The sequence below is a fragment of the Gracilinanus agilis genome, chromosome 5 (assembly GCF_016433145.1).
Source record: "Gracilinanus agilis isolate LMUSP501 chromosome 5, AgileGrace, whole genome shotgun sequence".
NCBI lineage: Eukaryota > Metazoa > Chordata > Mammalia > Didelphimorphia > Didelphidae > Gracilinanus > Gracilinanus agilis.
In genome coordinates this window covers 150,039,015-150,057,678 of record NC_058134.1, presented here as the reverse complement: position 1 = coordinate 150,057,678, position 18,664 = coordinate 150,039,015, and the positions used below count along the sequence as shown (strand labels likewise).

General features: G+C 38.4%; 1 protein-coding gene across 2 annotated transcripts in view; it reads left to right on the top strand.

Annotated features, from left to right (window-relative positions):
• Nucleotides 1-18,230, top strand: part of LOC123250452 (B-cell receptor-associated protein 29-like) — a 93,207-nt gene extending 74,977 nt beyond the window's left edge. For both annotated transcript variants that reach the window (XM_044679520.1, XM_044679521.1), the window contains 2 exons: nt 14,993-15,093; nt 17,466-18,230. In XM_044679520.1, the coding sequence (XP_044535455.1) occupies nt 14,993-15,093; nt 17,466-17,504 (140 nt within the window). In that variant the 3' untranslated portion in view covers nt 17,505-18,230. The remainder of the gene's footprint in view (nt 1-14,992; nt 15,094-17,465) is intronic.
• Nucleotides 18,231-18,664: the final 434 nt, after the last annotated feature.

Sequence of the window (18,664 nt, the reverse complement as noted above, 5' to 3'; positions counted from 1 at the left end):
CAGGCTTAAAGACAGGAGGTCCTGGGTTTAAATATGGCTTCAGACACACTTCCTAACTTTGTGACCCTAGACAAGTCACTTAATCCCAATCATCTATCTCTTATAGTTCTTCCTTCTTGGAACCAATACTTTGTATTGATTCTAAGACAGAAGGTAAGGGTTTAGATTTTAAAGCAATTTTTTAACCAATACAGCTTTTTTCATTTCCTCCTCACTTTAGCAATCATGAATTCTTCCTTTGACACTGACTTCCTTTCAGAATTCACTAAATCCTTTTTTTTTCCCATCACAATAAAATCGTAGTAAATATTTATAGGGCCAAATTATGTAAAAAGCCTTTAAATTTAAGGCATAGGTCCTCTGAAGCTTGAGGCAAGGAAGAAAATTAGATTCTTGATACCTCTTGACATTTTCTTTCATTGCACTAAATAAACTTGGCTTGCTTACAAAATAGGAGGATGATGGGATTGCAAAGAAACCGTGAAAAGAACTTCACAATTTTACCTACCTAGTTTTTAGAAATGATGAAATGTCACAGAAATAAGTTTGTCTTTTGCTTTGAAAGATGGAAATGTGATTAAAATGGGGGCATTGCCATTAGTCATCAGAATGATTTGGAAACTTCAAAAGGAAAAATAGAACAGATGGTCTTTTTTCTAAGCCAACTCTCCCAATACAGATTCTGTATTCATACAAGTCTATCACTATATCATCTTAACATCCTATAGGAAATCTTGGTAGAGAGGTCAAAGAAGTGGACCTATTTCAGAAGTTTTTAGAAACTGCCAGTGAATTTTGGTTGTGCTGATATGCCATAATTTATTATTTTCTAGTTCATGTTAGTAAGCAACCACTAATGTCAGTCAGTAAACATCGATTCTGTGCTTAGTGATGGGGATACAAAGAGCTTTCTTTTGTGTCAGCCCCAGTCCATTAGGAGCTCACAGTCTCTCAAGAATCCAATCTGATACATTTAAGAACAAACACTCTCCATAGCTGAAGGGTATAGATAGGAATGGACCTGTAATCTCAGTACTTTAAGGAGCTCCTAGTGAGGGCAGGATCTCTGCTACTTAAGTAGTATTTTTTAAACCTTTACCATTTGTCTTAGTATCAGTTTGAAGCCAGAAGATCAGCAAGGGCTAGACAATTTGGAGTTAAGTGACTTGTCCAGGGTCACACAGGTGAGAAGTATCTGCAGCCAAATTTGAATCCAGGACCTCATGACTTCAGACCTGGTGCTCTTATCCACTGTGCTACCTACCCTTAACTGAGCTAGTCTAAAAGTTGCCTAGAACACTAAGAGCTTAAGTCACTTGTGTAGCTTCTCACAGCCAACTGGTATCAGAGGCAAGACTTAAACCCAGATCTTCCTGAACTTGACAAGGCCACTTTTCTGTATGATACATCCCTCTTTGCTATCTTACACGTAAAAAAATAGAAAGTTGTCATCTTGAGCATTGAATAAGGAATCACCAAAGGGACTCATTTTTATTTTAAACAAATTACTTTTTCCTTAAGTAGATCATTTAAGAAACTATCTCTTACTTAATAAGTCTGATAGCCCTCCTTTAATTGTAAGGCTGCTTTTGCATCTATGTCCTGGCCGAAGGCTACTTTTACATACCTGTGTGAAGTCCCTTCTGCCATCAGTACCATTACTGAAGCCTGTACTTTCTGTAGTGGGTTTGCCCAATATGTGATCTTCTCTGATTTTTAAACCTTAAAACTTCTTAATCTCATATGTACCAAGAAAAAGGACTTTTAAAGTGATTAAGTACTTGAGAGAACAAACTTTTTCCATTTGTGTGATTTTTTTTAGTGACTATCAGGGGAAGGTTTAGTCTGTGAAATTTTCTTTTCACTCTTAATATCTGTTTTTCTAAAAGCGTGCATCCTAACACCAGCTTCTATTATGATTAAGTTTTGAATATTTCTCAAGCAAGAAAGCTTATTTGAAAGATCTGTAGACTCAAAATATACTGTTATGGAGATGGAAGTCTGGGTTTTTTTAGTTTTTTCTTCTGATTGTACATGAGCCCCAACTCTACGTCTGAGACCCTCTTCTATCTTTCTGCTTTTTTTCTCTCTCCGTTTCCATGATCATCTCTATTACACGTGTCTCAGATCTATAGATCCATCCTGCATCTCTCTCCCGAGCTCTAGTCCATTTATCACCAGTTGCTCATTAGACATTTCCAACTAGATGTCCCAGAGAGATTTTACTCTTAGATGTCTAAAACAGAAATTAGACTCTTTATTTCCACCAAGCCCTCTCTACTGAGTAACTTTTCCACTTCTCCCATGAGCACCACAATTCTTCTGGTCTTCCAGGTTCCTAACCTTGGCATTTTACTTGACTTCTCATTCTCTCGCTCTATATCGATATATATATATATATATATAAAGCATGACAGTGTTATGTCCCTCAACATGACAATGTTATGTCCCTCTTCAGTCAGCTTCAGTGGTTCCTATTTTATCTGTAGGATAAAATGGAAAAACTGCCTCTGGTTTTTTTAAGTCCTTCACAACTTATATGCTTGTCAAATCATGTTTCAGTCACATTTGACTTCTCGTGACCCTTTTTTGGGTGTTCTTAACAAAGATACAAGAGTGCTTTGCCATGTCCTTCTTCAATTCATTTGACAGACAAGGAAACTGAAGTAAACAGGGTTAAGTGATGTGCCATGGGTCACATAGCTAATAAGTGTCTGAGGCTGAATTTGAACTGAGATCTTCCTGACTACAGGCCCAGCATTCTATCCACTGTGCCACCTACCTGCCCTATTCACAATTTAGTCTTTATGTATTTTTCCAGCCTTATAATACTCTACTTCCCTTTCTGTACTCTCCAGTCCAGCCCAATGGCCTCATCTCGCACCCTTGTGCTCCTTTTTCTCATTCTAGCAAAGCGCTCCCAACCCCTCCTGAGCCTTTTTACTTTCCCCACAAGGATAATCCTCCAGAAGCTTGTGCTCTGCCCTTCTCAGCTGTCTCCCCCTCAGGCTACCATCCCTCATAGTCTTCCTTCTCTTCTAAAAGCCTGTGCCTGCCTGTGAGTCTTTGACAATGTGGACTCGAAGCGCTACTCCTTCTCACCACAAGATTCCTACTTCTTCAACATCACACACCACCACCCACCCCACCCCACCCCCGCTTCTGAGCTCCACAGCCTCCTCAAGGCGCTCCTTCCCTCTGTGCCAGGGCAGGGCACCCTTGTGGGCAGGGCACTACACCTAAGTTTGAATTCCATTTCACCGCCAAGGACGATCCCAAGCCTGGCTGAAAAAGGAGGAGGGTTGGGCTCAAGGCTAGCAACCTCACCCCGTAAAAATCTCATTTGCTATAGAAACTGCAACCTCATTAAACCAACAAAACCAATGATCGCCTAGTCTGGAAGATTGCTCTCCAACAGAGTCCATGACGCGTGCTGGCAAAAGCCAACAAACTCCAGGCCTACGTCAAATCTTGAACATCAGATGGCCTGAAAAGATCTCCAATACCAGACTCTGGGAAAGTCAGGACGCTATGAAAAAAAAAATATGGAACCCACCAGGGAGGAGAAAAGTCGGAAGGCCAAAACAGACCTGGCAAAGATATGCCCAGTTGGGGGAAGTTGCCCAGAACAGAGTCCGTTGGCGTGAGATGGTTGCAGCCCTATGCTCCTCTGGGAGTCAATAGGAATAAGAATAATAATAATAATAGCAGTTCCCATCATCTTTCCCAACTTACAGGTTTCTCTGTCTCTCAAATGTGAAGAATAATAGCATCTGCCTCCCAGAGCGATTTTTGAAGATCACATGTGTATGTCACATGTATTATATAGAATATAGTAGATAATTTGGGGTGTTATAGAACATATCCTTTCATTCCAATTCAATATAGTTTGGACCTCTGTTTTTACTCATACATAGTGTGTATGTCTGCATGTATCTTTAGTGGAAGCTACTATTTCTCCTGACTTTCTGTCTGCCTGTCTGACCATTCCTCAGATTAACTTACTGGTTCATTATCTGTTTCTCACCCACTTAGCATAAGGCAACCCCACCCCACCCTCCTCCAGGGATCCACCTGGACCCTCTTCCTCTTCTTTCTCTCTCATTTCCCTTCAGTGAGGTGGCACAGTGGGCTCATTGTACTGGACCTTGAGTCAGCAGCCATGTGACCTTGGGCAAATCACTTAACCCTCTTTGTCTCAGTTTTCTCATCTGTCAAATGAACTGGAAAAGGGCATGGCAAACCACTCCAATGCTAGCAGTGCGACCATAGTCAAGTTTGCCTTGATTTTCTCAGCTGAAAAATTGAATTGTAATGATTGCCATTAGGCCAGTCATTAAAGCTGATTTTATCTTTGTTTTTTAATTTTCTAGTTCACTAATTTTTTAAGCTATATTATAATTTAAGTATTTATAAGAGCATTGAAAGGACTTTTATTATAGGACTGTTTTTTCCCAATCGTATAAAATCATTTTGCATAATAAAACAGTAGATCAGAGAAAGCAGAAACTCTTTTTAAGTGAAACTGGATTTGAAACAGAGAAATGAAATGTACTTTGGCCTAGGTCGGCCTCTCAGCTCACTCCTGCAGTACCTTGGTTCCGTTCAATTGAACAAATCGTTATTAAACACTGGCCCAGGTACAGAGCACTATGATGGCGCTAGGAGGGTGCAAAAAACAGATACTTGGTTCTCGAGCTTACATTGTAGTAGGGGAAGAGCAACTCTAATATAAATTAGAACACGCTGAGCGCATCCAAGAGGTGAAAGTACTCTCCCTAGTTCAAGGAAGGAAAAGTGGAGTGCCATCCCAGAAGGCTTCTCAGTTGTTTCTACGTCCTCCCCACCTCGTATGTCTACCTCTTCTCCTCTTGTGACAGGACAGTCATGGGATCATAGTTTTAGAACTAAAAGAGATCTCAGATTCCCCTTCACTTAACAGAATGAGGAAACTGAGGCAGAAATAAATGATTGCCCTAGGCCATACAGCTAGGCAGTAACAGCCAGGATTTGAACTCTAGTCTTTCTGATTCCAAGTTCAGTGTTGTATCAAGGATACCACCTCGTACAGTGGAGTAGATGCTAGGCAGAGTCAGCTTTTGGGGCAGCTACATGGCTCAGTGAATAGAATGCCAGACCTGGACTTGGGAGGTCCTGGGTTCAAATCCAACCTCAGACACTTTCTAGCTGAGTAACTCTGGGCAAGTCACTTAAACCCCATTGCCTGGCCCTTACCATTCTTCTGCCTTAGAACCAATATACAATATTGATTCTAGGAAAGAAGGTGAGGGTTTTTAAAAGAAAGAGAAAGACAGCTTTTGAGTTCTGCCTCCACTTTACTTAGTTGTAACTAAGGATAAGTCAAGACCTTTCCGAGTCCTTGTTCTCCTATCAAATGGGGTTCATGATGATGGTGCTCAGCTGAGAGGAGCAAATGAGGTCATATCCAGAGCATGCTCTGTGATCCATAAAACACATAGATGGTCACTCGGTCTCATTACCACCCACCACCTTGGCTGTGGCAGCAGCCTCCAGCGGGTCTCCCTGCCTCTGTCCTCTCTCTCCAACAACACTCCAGCTTTCGTACTGCTGCCAGGAGGTTTTCTGTGCTTACAGTTGGTCCGGTCTCTCCTCTGCTCAAAATCCATCCATTGACTTTTTCCCTACTGAGTCAAGTTTGTATTTTTCTGTCCAGTACGGACATTCTTGGCCTGGTGCTGCCCTCCCTTTCCAGCCTTAGATCATATAGCACCTTTCCATCTGAGGTACTACAGAGCTCAGCTAAACAGACCCAGACATGCTTGTTTTGTTTTTACTCACACAACTCACTTGGCTCAACAATGCCCCGATGAGCCCTGAATTGGAGTCAGGCCCTCGGTTCAAATCCTCGTGTGCCTCTTTGCTACCGACAGCAACCTGGAGCCATGTAACCCAGACTCCTCCTTTGAGTCTTCAGTCACCCACGAGCACTGTATGAAGGATGTTGTGTTAGCACCAGCCACTGTGTTGAGTGCTTTTACATCTTCACAACAACCTGGGCGTGGTGGCAGTGCTCAGTCATGTCCAGCCCAGTTTGGGGTTTTCTTAGCAAAAATCCAGGAATCGTTGGCCATTTCTTTCTCCGGCTCATTTTAGAGATGAGGAGCGACAGCAGAGTGAAGTGATGGCTCCCAAGGGTCTGCAGCCAGATTTTAACTCAGGGACATGAGGAAGATGTGCTTGGCTGGAAAGGACGATAGTGACTTCCAGAGAAGTAGTGAAGTTAAGGGGGGGCGGGTCCTCATTCACACTGGTCGTGTTTGAGATGCCTGTGGGACCTCTTGTTGGAAATGGCCAATTGGGGGAGGGGGTGCTCAGGACACAAACTCAGGCTGGATGCACAGATTCTAGTAGTCTCTGAAGTGGAGACCCTGGTGGCCCTCAAAGCTTTTAAACTATGATCTGCGTCTTACATCTGTTGAACTTCTGTCTGCCCTTTAAAACCCAGATCCTCCAGGAAGTAGTCCTCGATTTCCCCTATCAGTACCAGCCTTTTTCCTCAAGACCTCACATAACACTTTTGCACATATCCGTGAAGGGGGGCCCCGTGTCTCATCTGAACTTGGTATCTTCCTCTGTTTTTATCATACTGATTTACACACGGCATGTGTTTAAGACACAGTGGTTGAACTGAATCTCATAATCGGAACTCAGAACATTCCTTTATGCTTTGTCACGTCGTTTTTTCTGGGAATATTCTTCAGAGGTTCTCTTTTCTCCTGGAGTTGCATGAGACATTTGTAACTTGAGTCTGTTTCCATTAAAACATTGCAACAATGGTCTGTTTGCTCTGTGGCTCCAAAATATCCTTAGTATTTTGTTTTCTTGATTCAAGATATGTTTGTTGTTAGTTGCAACCAACGTAACAAGACCCAGTGGATACAGTAACACCTCCTTATTTATTATAACATATCTGGAAATGGATTTTTCAGCATAAGTGAATTTTCCAGATAACTGATGCTTTGAGTGCCAAAACTATTTGAACCATATGTGATAAAAATAAAATTCTTAAAATAATTTATCTGCCTAGCATTTATGTAGGTAGCCAACTGGTACAGTGGCAAGAGCATTGGAGCATCAGGAAGACCTGAGTTCAAATGTAATCTCATGCCCTTACTAGCTTTGTGACCCTGAGTAAGTCACATAACCTCTACCTCAGTTCTTTCATCTATAATAAAATGGGAATAAGAATAAAATCTATCTCAAAGGGTTATTGTGAAGTTAAAATAACTACATAAATTTGCAAATCATGAATTTGCAAGCTTTAATGTGCATTATATATTAGTTCTTGAGTCTGTTTTTCCTAGTTTTTCTCTCATGCGAGGCTAAGCTTTTTACTACCTATAATGCGTTTTTATCAACTTGTCCCTCAAATTTGAAACTTCTGATCTGATATGAACTTGGAAAGTAGATCATCAAGTTTTCTGGTTCTTTTTTGTTGTTTTGTTGTAGTCATTGTTCAAGTTTTCTTCCACCAAATGACTAATATGGAAGAATGCTCCACGTGATTGCACATTTAAAATCTATTCAGATTGCTTGCCCTATCTGGGAAGGGGAAGGACAGGAAGGGAGGAAAAGAATTTGAAACTCAAAAAAAATTTTCTTAATACTGAACATTAAAAATTGTTTGTATTTGTAATTGAGGAAAAAATGTTTTTAAAATGTAAGTAAGATTTACATGAAGGACTAAGAAGCTCTATGATGAAATAAGTGTGTACATACTCTTTAATGCTTCGGCTTTCTAGTCAGGCAGCACAGAGGCCTTTTGGGCTTTGATATTCATTTGTGGCCTTTATCAAATGTCTGTAATTGCCCTCTTAAACAATCATAGTAAATGTGGCACTATTATAGTCATTTAACTTAGAGTTCATAAGCTAATGCCATAGGACTCCCTAATTGATAGGAAAATGAGAATATACCAACTTACATCCAAATAGAAAGACAAAGAGTTTCACTGATTTGTCCAAAGACCACATGGCCATCTATGTAGAGCTGGAATGGATTGTGGGAGTCGTCTAGCCCACCTCCCTTGTTTTACAGCCGAGAAAACTGAAGCCTGGTTCACCTACCTGTTGGCCATTGCTTTGTCCCTTAGCCCAGGCTATCATACACTGATTTTTTTATTCACCCATTCCCAAATACTGGCATCTCAACTCAATTGTTTGCCATTCATCATGTCACTTTGTTCTGGCCTCCTCAATTCTAGTTCTATATTTTTTAATGAAGTTTGTGACCATAAATTTTTTATCATCAGTGTAGTTGCCATCCTTCTCCCCTCAGATTTTCCCCCCATCCAGTGAACACCCCGACATGAATTGCCTGGAAAAATGAACATTATTCCCCTGTGGTATACTTAATTCCATTCACCAAATATTATTGGGTGGCTATGTGCAGGGCACAGTGTAGCTTCAATAACTGACCCGAAAAAAGCAGAGAAAAGGGCGATGGCAATTGTAGTGAATTTTGTTCCTCTAAACTCTTGAGAGTAGTTTGGATGACACGTGGATTTCTTCATTTAAAAATTTTCACACGTGGAATGAAGATGATGGAATTTGGGCCCTGAGAGAGACTAGAAAGCATCTTCTACAACACTCTTATTTTATAGTTTATCTAACTGAGACACCGAGAGGTGTCATATGTCCCCCTCTCTGAAAATAGACAGCTGTTTAAAAATGTTCATGACATCTTTTCTAAGTAAGTTTTAATGATATCTTTGGTTCCTTACATTGTCATAGTTCTCCCAGCATATATGCCTCCCCATATGACAAACATATTATAACAATTTGGGAGAGGAAAAGAAGTTAGCACAACTGATTGACACGTTGAAAAAAAGTCCTATAACATGTGCATTGTGTAACACCTGCGTCTCTCATCTCCAAAAAGGTGGTAGTGAAGGTGTAAGTTAGAGGTGCCTTCATATAGCTCTTCATTTGTGTCCCGCTTGATCATTATAATGTTGCTGCCCTTTTGGTTTGGGGGTGTTTATTTCCTCCCATTTACATTATTGTAGTAATTCTGTGAGTTACTTTCTTAGCTCTGCTTACTTCATAGGCATTAATTCATTCAGATCTGTGTGCTTCTCTGTATTCATCACATACATCATTTCAGGATAGCACAGTAATATTCCATTACATTAGTTTATAAAAATTATTTAGCCATCCCTCAATTATTGGGTATCTGCTTTGTTTCTAATGCTTTGCTTTCACAAAAAGTGCTGCTGTGATTATTTTGATGTATATGGTGACTTCCTTAGTATAAGCCCAGTAAAGGAGTCTAGTTCAAAGAGTATGGACATTTTAGTCACTTTATTTGCTTGATTCAAATTGCTCTCCAGAATGGTTATCCTGTTTCACAATTCTACCAACAATGTATTAGTGTGCATATCATTCCACAATTCCTCCAATATCAACTATTGCCATTTTGGGTCATCTTTGCCAAATTTTCAATTGTGAGGTAAAACTTCTAATTTGTTTTGATTTGCATTTTTTTTTATTACTAGTGATTTTTGAGCATGCTTTAATGTGGTTGTGAATACTTTAAAATTCTTCTATTTGTTCTTCTCATTTCACCACTTATCTATTGGGAAATGGCCATTAATCCTATGTAGCTATAGATATATCACTTATCAGAGAAATTTGATAGAAATATTTTTTCCCATTCAACCACTTCCCTTTTCATATCCTCTGTGCATTAATTTGTTTGTATTAAAACTTCGCAGCTTAAAGTAATCAAACTAACCTATTTTATCTTTTAATTGCTTTATCTGTTACTTAAAGAATATATCTACTTATAGCAATGAGAACTATAGGATCTACTTCTTTACTAATTTTTGTACAGTTAATATGATATTTAAATCATGTATCTGTTTAGAATATATCGTAGAATATGGTGGAAGGTGTTGGTCTAAGCCTAATTCCTATCCAACTGCTTTTCAGTTTTTCCAGCAGTTTTTTTTCCCTCTAGATAATGGATGTTTTCCACTTCTATAAACACTGTAGTATTAAGTTCTCTTGTTTCTGATTCCCCTTCATCTGGTCTATTCCATTGATCTTTCTATTTTTTATTCAATACCAGATAGTTTTAATGACTGCTGCATTATAATACAGTTAGAGGTTTGGAATACTATGCCACATTCATTGTTACTACTTCTAATCATTTTACCAAATTCCATTAAATATGACCTTGGCACTTTGATTGGGATAGTATTAAAAGTGTAAATTAGTGATTTTTATTATATTGGCACAGCCTTTCCCTGAGCACTGAATATTCCTTTAGTTTTTGGGGTTGTTTTATTTCTTTGAAAAGCATTTTATAATTAAATATACACAAGTCTTTTCTGTACATTGGTAGGTTGATCCCCAGAAATGTTATTCATGATATAGTTATTTGGAATGGGATTTCTCTTTCTATTATTGCATCTTGTGTTTTGTTATTATTTTATAGAAACATTGATTTTTGAGGATTTGTTTTATAGCCTACAACTTTGCTGATCCTTAATGGGTTTTTCCCCACCTTAGGTAGTTCCTTTATAGCTAAATCTATTTTTCCCCCTGAGATTAGGTTATTTAAAATCTCTGACTGGTCTTCTAGTAGTTGGGCATTTTATAATTTTGAAAGTTTGTCTACCTTTTTTTTTGTTCTCAGTTTTGTTAGCATACACTGTGCATAATATGTTCTGATCATTTTTATTCTAGTTTTGCTGTGATTTCACCTTGCTTATTTACTATTTTGTTGATTTGATTTCCTGCTCTCTTCAGATTATTTAAGAATATGTCTATTTATTAGTCTTTTTTTCCCTCATCTCTATGCTGGGTATACAAAGACAACCATGAAATAGTCCCTGCTCTGTAGGAGTTGATAATCTATTTGTTAATAAACTTTTGAAATCCCGTGGGGAATTCCCATAACTTCACCTAGTCTTGCCTAATGTTATTATCTAACACTGTCATTGAGAATACAGAAAATCACAAAACATGGATTTCTAGTTAAAAAAGACCTCAGAAGATATCTACTGTAGCTCCCTTTTTTTAACAGTTATGGGAACTTAGTCCCAGAGAGGTGAAGGGACTCTAATTTCAGCTTTCTATCTCCTGCATCATATTGCCTCAGTGAGATTCAGATAAAATAATAATTTATGTCCTTTACTAATTAAAAAAGAGCCACTTCCTGAGTATGTTATAAATGTGACTTTCTTCTTAAAACTCCAAGTTCCATTCATTGGTAAATAAGTAACTCATAAAAATTAAGTATGAAAATGTTCAAGACACAATTTTCAATGGTATAGCTAAGTCCCAAATAGTACAAATAATGAATTTTCTTTGAAATGGTTGCTTATATTTAAATCACAGTATTCATAAAATTATAATTATGCCAAATATGTGATTGATTCCAACCAATTGGAAATATGCAGTGTAAATTCAAATAGTTCAGCCATTTCTGGAGACTAATCACACTAATTGGGACCTGGCTATAAACCAAAAATTAGGAAGTAGCATGGTACAGTGGAAGATAAAAAACTGGCCTCAAAGTTTAAAAGATCTGTGTTTAAGTCGTACCTGTGATACATAGAAGCTGGCAACTCTAAAACTATAATTTGTTGAGGCCATGCTAAAGTGCAATGGTAGAGAAACTTGGGGAGGAAGGCATTCCTCAAAGGGTGAAATCACCTATGTAGTCCCATCCCATACCAAACCAAAAGTTTGAAATGATAGATATTTTTCAAAAATAAAGTAGTTTACTCCTGGCATAATATTTATCCCTAATAGATAACAGTTAGTGTCCCAGGGTAGTTATCTATGATACTTCACAAATATGTTAGACATATTATAAAAAGTGCATCTTCCATTTCTTGGCAGAACTTAAGTCATTTATCTCTAGTAAATAATTATAATGAGACTTATGGTAATGAACCAAATCTTCTCACTTTGCAAACATCATCTTTCAAATTAGGTTAGGTACTTGGATAGGGCATGAATACTATTTTCTTTACTTTCTTTACTTGGGCATCATTTTTTTTCTGTGTTTATACCACTGATTCATCTGGCTTAAAAGGGCTGATATGCCTATAAAGTATTATTCTCCCAATTTAGTTACTACTTGGATCCTATTGATCTTATACAATATCTCTGAATCCCTACAATGCAAATTCCCAGCAAATCATACCATCTCTATTTCATAGATGGAAAAATGAGTTAAAAAAAAGTTTCAAGACATCACCTTGGAATGTCTTATCTAATAATTTTATTTTTCCACACAATGCTGATTACAAAACAGTATGGTGGTTCGAATTTAAAACAAACTGCTTCCACTGTCAAATAACTGGCCTATATAATCCCTTAGTGTCACAGAAGAGAAGGCAATCAAAGGAATTTGAGGGAAAAACATTATGATATTTCACAAAGCAAAAAGCAGGGAAAAGCCTGGGGAACTCTCCAAGAGACTTTTAGACAATAACATCCTCCCCTAGTTGGAGAGAATTCAATAAGATAGTAATCGTTAGGTTTATTTATATTTACTAAAATTAAAGCAAAACAAGGAACATCAGTTCCTACCCCTGCTGGAGAAATTACAGACACAAAGTATTTGCCTCTATGTGTTTCTGTACTGCCCCATGCTAGGAATGACCAAAAGAGCTTTTTCAATATGGAAGTCCAGGAATCTGGTAGATGGATCCATGATCCCATCAGTGTGGTCCTTCTCTTCAGCCATCCCTGCCTATCTTATGTGACTTAGCCAGATCTCTCAGCTTCAAAGCTTATGTTCTATCCAACATGCTGGGGACCTTGCTCAAGTTCTCACAGATTTTTTTCCTCCCAGGTTCATTTCCATTACAATGGGAAGAATGTAGATTTAGAGTCAGAAGACTTGGGTTCAGCTATCAACTCTGCTACTTCAATTCAGCCAACATTAAGTGCCTACTATGTACTATATTACTAGAGTAGGTGTTAGCAATACAAAGACAAGGAGCTTCTACTCTTATAGTAGAAAACAATAAGTACAGAAACGAGTAAATGCAAAACAGATAAATCCAATGGAAGTTCAATGGGAAGGGGCACTAATAATTATGGAAACCAAAAAAGACCTCTTAAAACATCATTTGAGCAAGGCTTGAAGAAAACTACAAATTCCGTGAGGCAAAAATGAGGAAAGAGAGCATTATGGAAGGCCTATGCAAAGTCAGGGAGTTCTGACTTGAACCTGGGTTCAAGTGACAAGTGTGCTGGTAAATGTCTTAACATTTGGCTGGCTGTCTGAGTGATAGGATAATGTACACATAAGACACTTTTCAGTTTAATCTGCATTATTAACTTTTTCACCATTACTTTAAGTCTAGACAACCAACAAAACAATAAATTAAGTCCTGATGTGTAACATTTGCCTGTTTCTAAGGTATAAATGCTCACATGGAAATTTTTTACAGTCGGCTCTCTTGAACAGATTTGAAGTGGTGCCAGCACGCCCCTGGTTCCAGTCCTGACTCATTCACCTTACAACCTGAAGCAGGTTAACGTTTCTGAGTCTCCGTTTCCTCATCTATGAAACAGTGATTGTACTAGATTTCCAAGTCAAATGTAGGAAGGATGGAAGATTTTCAAACAGCAACTCCAAAGCTCTTTGCTATGCTCTTTCTCAAATGCTATGATAGGTTTAATTTAAAAACAAGTAGTCATCTTGAACTGTTGGATAACATAGAATTCCTTATTCACAAGAAGTACTCTAGAAAAGGAAGAAAGGTCTCCAGATTTTCACAATGCAAGAGGTTACAAAAAAAAAAAAAATAGCAAGCACTGTGTAAGAGTCTCTCAAATGCTAATGATCTCCCCTAACTTCCTGACTCTAGGCTTGGCTCTCTTATTTACTGAGCTATCTAGCTATCTCACAGACACATAGTAGGCCCTTAAAAATACTAATTGCCCTTCTGGCTTATTAATGGCAAGATCAGGTGGTTTAGCACACAAATTGAACCCAAAATCCCATTTCATCATAGAAGAATAATTCTCTTACGAATTCCTTATGTATTCCCTCAAAAAATCATAAATGCTGACCTTGTAATAGGCGGAAGTTGCATATGCCACCATATTAACTTTTGGAATTTCTCTGTACATGATCTCTAAAGTGTTTCTTACAAATATTTCACAGGGGAAATGGCTCAAGCATGAGTTTTTTTATTTCTCCACACCCAACTTGTTCTCATTCTCTTCCTCCATATGATTTGCATATTAAACAACTTCTGCCCTACAGAGTGTTTCTTATAAAAGTTTCCTCATAAGTTTCTTGATATCTGTCCAGGTCCATAGAGTCTAACTTATTTCTACATGTACTTTTATGCCTTGAGTGTAAAGCTCAGAGGACCACTGCGACCCTTGATTACATATCAGCATGTAGCAGACACCTAGCAACAGGCTCCTGAGTCAGGAAAACCAGGCCTTCCCTCCCTCCCTCTGGCACCCCCTCAGCAGGAGAGCCATGAAGAACTCTTCTCCCAGGCTCAGAGTGCTCTAGGCCAGGGAGTCACAATGTTTTGGGTCTCTGAATCCCTTTATTCTCTTAAATAGGATTGAGGATCCCCACAGAACTTTGGTTTTGTGGGTTATGTTTAACCCTATTTGTCATGCAAGAAATTAAAATGTCTTGATATTATCATGAAAATACTTTTGATCTTAGAGACCCTCAGAAGTTCCTGGGCCATGTTTTTAAAATCTCTGCTCTAAGACTACCAGTAATGGATATGTTGCAGATCAATAAAGGACTTTGTGGCACATGGACAGAACCTCATAACAAGGAATGAAATAACAAGTCTGAATGGAAAACAGAGAAAGCATGGCAGTCTTTCGTTTTATGGAAATCCAAGTTCTCAGTCATTCTGATAATTTAACAGTGCTTTTTTTTCCTTCCTGAGAGATTTCCAGGAGCAAACCTTTCTCATCCATTATATTCTGCCTTTTTTCCCCAGCCCTTTCTAAGGTTCAGAATGAAGCCGTCACAATGAAGAAGCAATCTGAGAGCCTTTCAAAGGAATATGACCGCCTTCTGAAAGAGCACACACAGCTTCAGGTAGGCTAGCCTGCTGCACTTGATAGATGTGAACTTGTTGTCATGATGATTGTCAAAGTCCAACCTCCCCAGATCCAAGATTTAAGCTTTGCCTTCCTAGTTTCTTCACTAATTAAGCTAATAAAAAGGCCATCCCAGAGCTGTTTCTCCCAGGGAATAAATACAAGCCACTTGGAAAAGTCAGAGATATTCAGCTTTTAAATTCTAGCCTGTGATAAAGTTTGGAAAGGAGATAGTGAGCCAGAGTGGAAAGTACTAGAGTCAGGAAAGAGAGGTTGCTTTCTCTTGACAACCTGATTTGAGCTGGTCGCCTAATGGGTGAAAAATAAAGTTTAAGAATGAGTTTATTGTGAAAATTCTGCTTTCTCTCTAAGGGTCTTAGATTTTTGAGAGCAGAGTTACAGTCCAAAGTGTATGGCTAACTTTCCCTCTTAGATATGAAAAAATGATTTTTAGCCATCTGGTCCCTGTGATTACTGTGATATGTCACAGTATGGAATTTCAGCAGTCTCATTCCCATTTAAGTGTGACAGGCAGCCTTCCTTCAGCAGAGCCCCTTTTTCTCAAATGTGACTGACTGGTATTTCCTGCCCAGACACTCAGGGAGGAACAGACTTCAAGGTTTAGCTGCTGTAAGGAGACAAACCAGCTTTAGTAACCATCATTCCTAACTTTTCAGTAGCAGCTTTCAAGCTTTTGCCTCTATTGGGCAATCTTCTCTAACTTAAGGCCTTCTTCCATTTGAGGTCTTTTAACATTAGTAGATCAGCTTTCTTTGTTTTATGTAGCCGGAAGGGGGCTATTAAAAAAAAGTATGCAAACAGAAGCTCTAAAGGAAGGAACACATTTATTTACTGTAAATGAATCTCAGTTTTCCCCTTTTCAGTCCCTTAGGATTTCCCCATTTCTTTTCATTTCCATTGTTGGCACCAAGAAAATAGGAGAAAACAACCCCTTCAAAATATATAAAATTCTCTCTCTTTCCTTGTTTGTCCATTGGCTGTCTCCCTTTGGGCAATGCCCATTCACACCCCTCTGGGGAGTTGTGCCAGCATTCGAGGGTTCACTTCTAAAACTCAGTCCAAAATATAGTCTTTGTTTTAAGGGATTTGTTTTTCATTGGTACTCGGTGCATATTTGTGTGAGTCTATATTTATAAAGATAAGAAAGTGGTACTTTATGGCTCATTATTACTTCTTCCTGGGCATTTTGAAACCTGCTGCTTCCAAAGCTGAATCAGTCAATAAGCATTTAGTAAGCTCAGCACTAGATCAAAACAAATGTTTTCTATGGTTGTTCCTGAAAACCCCTGCCTCCCTGACTTCTTAGCTTCTCTAGTTATGAAGTCCTAAGGAGAAGATGCCCACCTGGCCGAATGAGAAAACACTGGGAAGAGAGTAAGCATTTCCTAGGTGCTTACTGGGTGCCAGTTACTATGCGAACAGCTGCACAGAGCTGATCAGGGCAACAACCTTGGGAGGTAGCTGCTGTTGTGATCTTAATTTTACAGTTGAGAAAACTGAATCAGAGGCTCAAGAACTTGCCCAGGGTCATATAACTTAATATCCACAGGGACTATATAACTTCTGGCTCAGCTTTGTCTATGGAATCCCCAAGCTGCCCCTGTAACCAGCTCCCCAGATAGGCAGGAAGGCAGCAGGGATTCACAAAGGACTTACTAGGAGCCAGGCTAGAGAATTATGATCAAAAGGAAACAGAGTCTTGCCTTGGCTGGCCTGGCCCAGGGCTCCATGGAGGGCCCCAGAAGGAATTCAGCAAGGGGAGGAGGGCCTGGATTGCCAGGTCCAGCCATATGGAGTTGCCTCTGATTTCAGAGATTTAGAAAATAATAGAAAGCTTTCTCTTCTGGTGGATATAAGGTATAAAATGATTACTCTTCTGCTTTATTAAGAATCTATCCTACTGGGAAATTTCAGAGACCAAAAAAACCACACCAGTATCTTCTCCCCACCCCCAGCCCCCTTCCTAATTCCTTTTCCTGGAAAAATTCTGATTGAGTTTGTAGTAATGGCAATCTTTAAAAAATCTTTTTTTCTCCTAGAATTAGTGCAGACTGGATCAAAATGAAAGCCAACAGGGTAGTTTTGTCTTGAAGTATTGTTCCAGATAAGACTTCAAGATAATAAACTACTGAACTAAACTGTGTACATTTGTAAAACCTTGCCCTTTTTTTTTTTTGAGAAAAAATACTAATATTATCTTTACTCTCAAACTTTATTTCTTTTTCCTTAATATACATTCTCTAACTTTATAACTAATATTTCCAAAGAGAAAAGAGATAATACATCATTTTAAAAAGAAAGAAAGAAAAAATTCCTTCTTGATGTTAAGATTGTATTTTGTTTTTGCAGGAAATTTTAGCAAAGAGTGAAAAGAAAAAGGACCTCTGAAAGAAGATTCGGATGTAGCAGATTGATGCCATCTATATCGAGGTGGTGAACTGGTTTAGCAAGTTTGGCCTCTATGGCATTGAAAATGAAATGAAATGTTAAGGAAAAAGGCACTGTTCCTCACTAGCCAATCATAGCTCTTGAATGCCATATATGTATCTTGTGTTGCAATGTCGCTGTCAACAGTGTATACTATATTTGGTTGTGTGTCAGGTCTACTGTGAAATCTATACTCTAGCTGCTGCAGAAAAAAAAAAGGCATTTTAAGCACAATCATTACCTACAAATAAATACCACTGGTGTTCTGTATTCCTTTTCTCTGACAAAAGAAAGGAAAACGTTATCAGACAGGAGAATTGAAGTTGTAGCGGCCCAGACTTGAAAACATTGACATTATATCAACGAAGACAAGGATGCATCTAACTAAATTTTTACAATTGTGACTTAGAAAATGGCATTAAGTTTCAGGAAAATTTTTTTCACAAAGAGAATATATTGATCTTCCTCAGCCAGCATGTTTTTATATGCCAAGGTTTGGGGAAAAATCCATAAAAATAAGACGGAGGTTATTTTTTCAAATTGATGTTACTGTGGGTCACATTCACAACATCAGCTGTATATTGATGACTATGTTTTGCTCATTAGGTTTCTGCATGAGCTTAGTTGTTTTTCTTAGTAATTTCAGAGTTATTAAAACAATTAATAAAATGTTGGCTTCTTGAAGTCTCTCTGTGGCAGGTTTTATATCACTTTGCTATTAGCTACAGTAACACTGAATCTGCTGTCTACTAGTAAAAGTCTTCAAGGAGAATGTTGACGTATAACTCACTGAACTTCATTATGATTTTGCAGTAGTTACACGACTCTACCTCAAATATATAAAGCACTGGCTTTCCAGACTTTCTGAGAAGCAGGTAATGATTGTTTTATCATAATAAATAAAAGCCCTTTTTAGGTATGGATTTCAGTGTCATCATAAAAGCAGTCCCTATCTCGGGAGCCTGAACAACTATGAAAGAAAAATGTTAAATAAGAACATGAAAGAAGAGAAGGAATAATTATCTTTTTATTGCTTTTTATTGCTTCTGTGATGGCATACTGTAGACACCAGCATCATTTTTTTATTTAAAAAGTGAAATAAATGAACAAATGCATTGGCT